We start from the raw sequence: 543 nt of genomic DNA on the forward strand, positions 1-543 counted from the left end.
TAAGGTTTGAGAGCATACCATACTGAAAGGATTAATTTGTTACAGTAACTGATTTACCTTTTTTAAAGACAAAACTATTTAATCATCATTATTTTCACAAACTCACCAAGGGTTTGATGTACACTGATGCTCCCTTCCTTGTATATTATTTGGCCTGTTGGGCTGACAAAACTGCAAGCATAAATACCAGAATCATTTTTGAACACTTTACTGAACACCAGCTCGCTTACATAGGTATTTCCCTCGGCATATTCTTTGACATTCTTTAACGGCTGAAAAGTAAAATAAAATAATAATAAACGACAAATAAAGTCAATGTACATCAAAGCGTATACAAATGCAATAAGGTTTACCCTATAGGTGTTGTTATTATAGTGTATGACCGTGACGTTGAGTTTGGGATAATTATCCCTTTTGAACCACTTAATTATTATTGGTATTTCACTCTGAACTTTACAGATTAGAGTAGCAGTGGTATCTTCATAAACGTTGACCATTTGTGGTCCTTCCAAAAATTTAGGTTCATGATCTGCTGAAAAAAAA

The 543-nt window shown here is 33.3% G+C and overlaps 1 protein-coding gene across 2 annotated transcripts in view; it reads right to left on the minus strand.

Moving 5' to 3' along the window:
* Positions 1-543, minus strand: part of LOC106678460 (uncharacterized) — an 83,252-nt gene that overhangs the window by 8,445 nt on the left and 74,264 nt on the right. The window contains exons 6-7 of one of the 2 annotated variants that reach the window (XM_067045322.1): positions 354-529; positions 107-272 (exon numbers count right to left, since the gene is read on the minus strand). In XM_067045322.1, the coding sequence (XP_066901423.1) occupies positions 107-272; positions 354-529 (342 nt within the window). Of the gene's footprint in view, positions 1-106; positions 273-353; positions 533-543 lie in introns of both variants that reach the window. The other variant, XM_067045321.1, reaches the window with a different exon arrangement.

This window comes from Halyomorpha halys, unplaced genomic scaffold (assembly GCF_000696795.3).
Source record: "Halyomorpha halys isolate HHAL.00 unplaced genomic scaffold, Hhal_1.1 Scaffold144.1, whole genome shotgun sequence".
NCBI classification, from domain to species: Eukaryota; Metazoa; Arthropoda; class Insecta; order Hemiptera; family Pentatomidae; genus Halyomorpha; species Halyomorpha halys.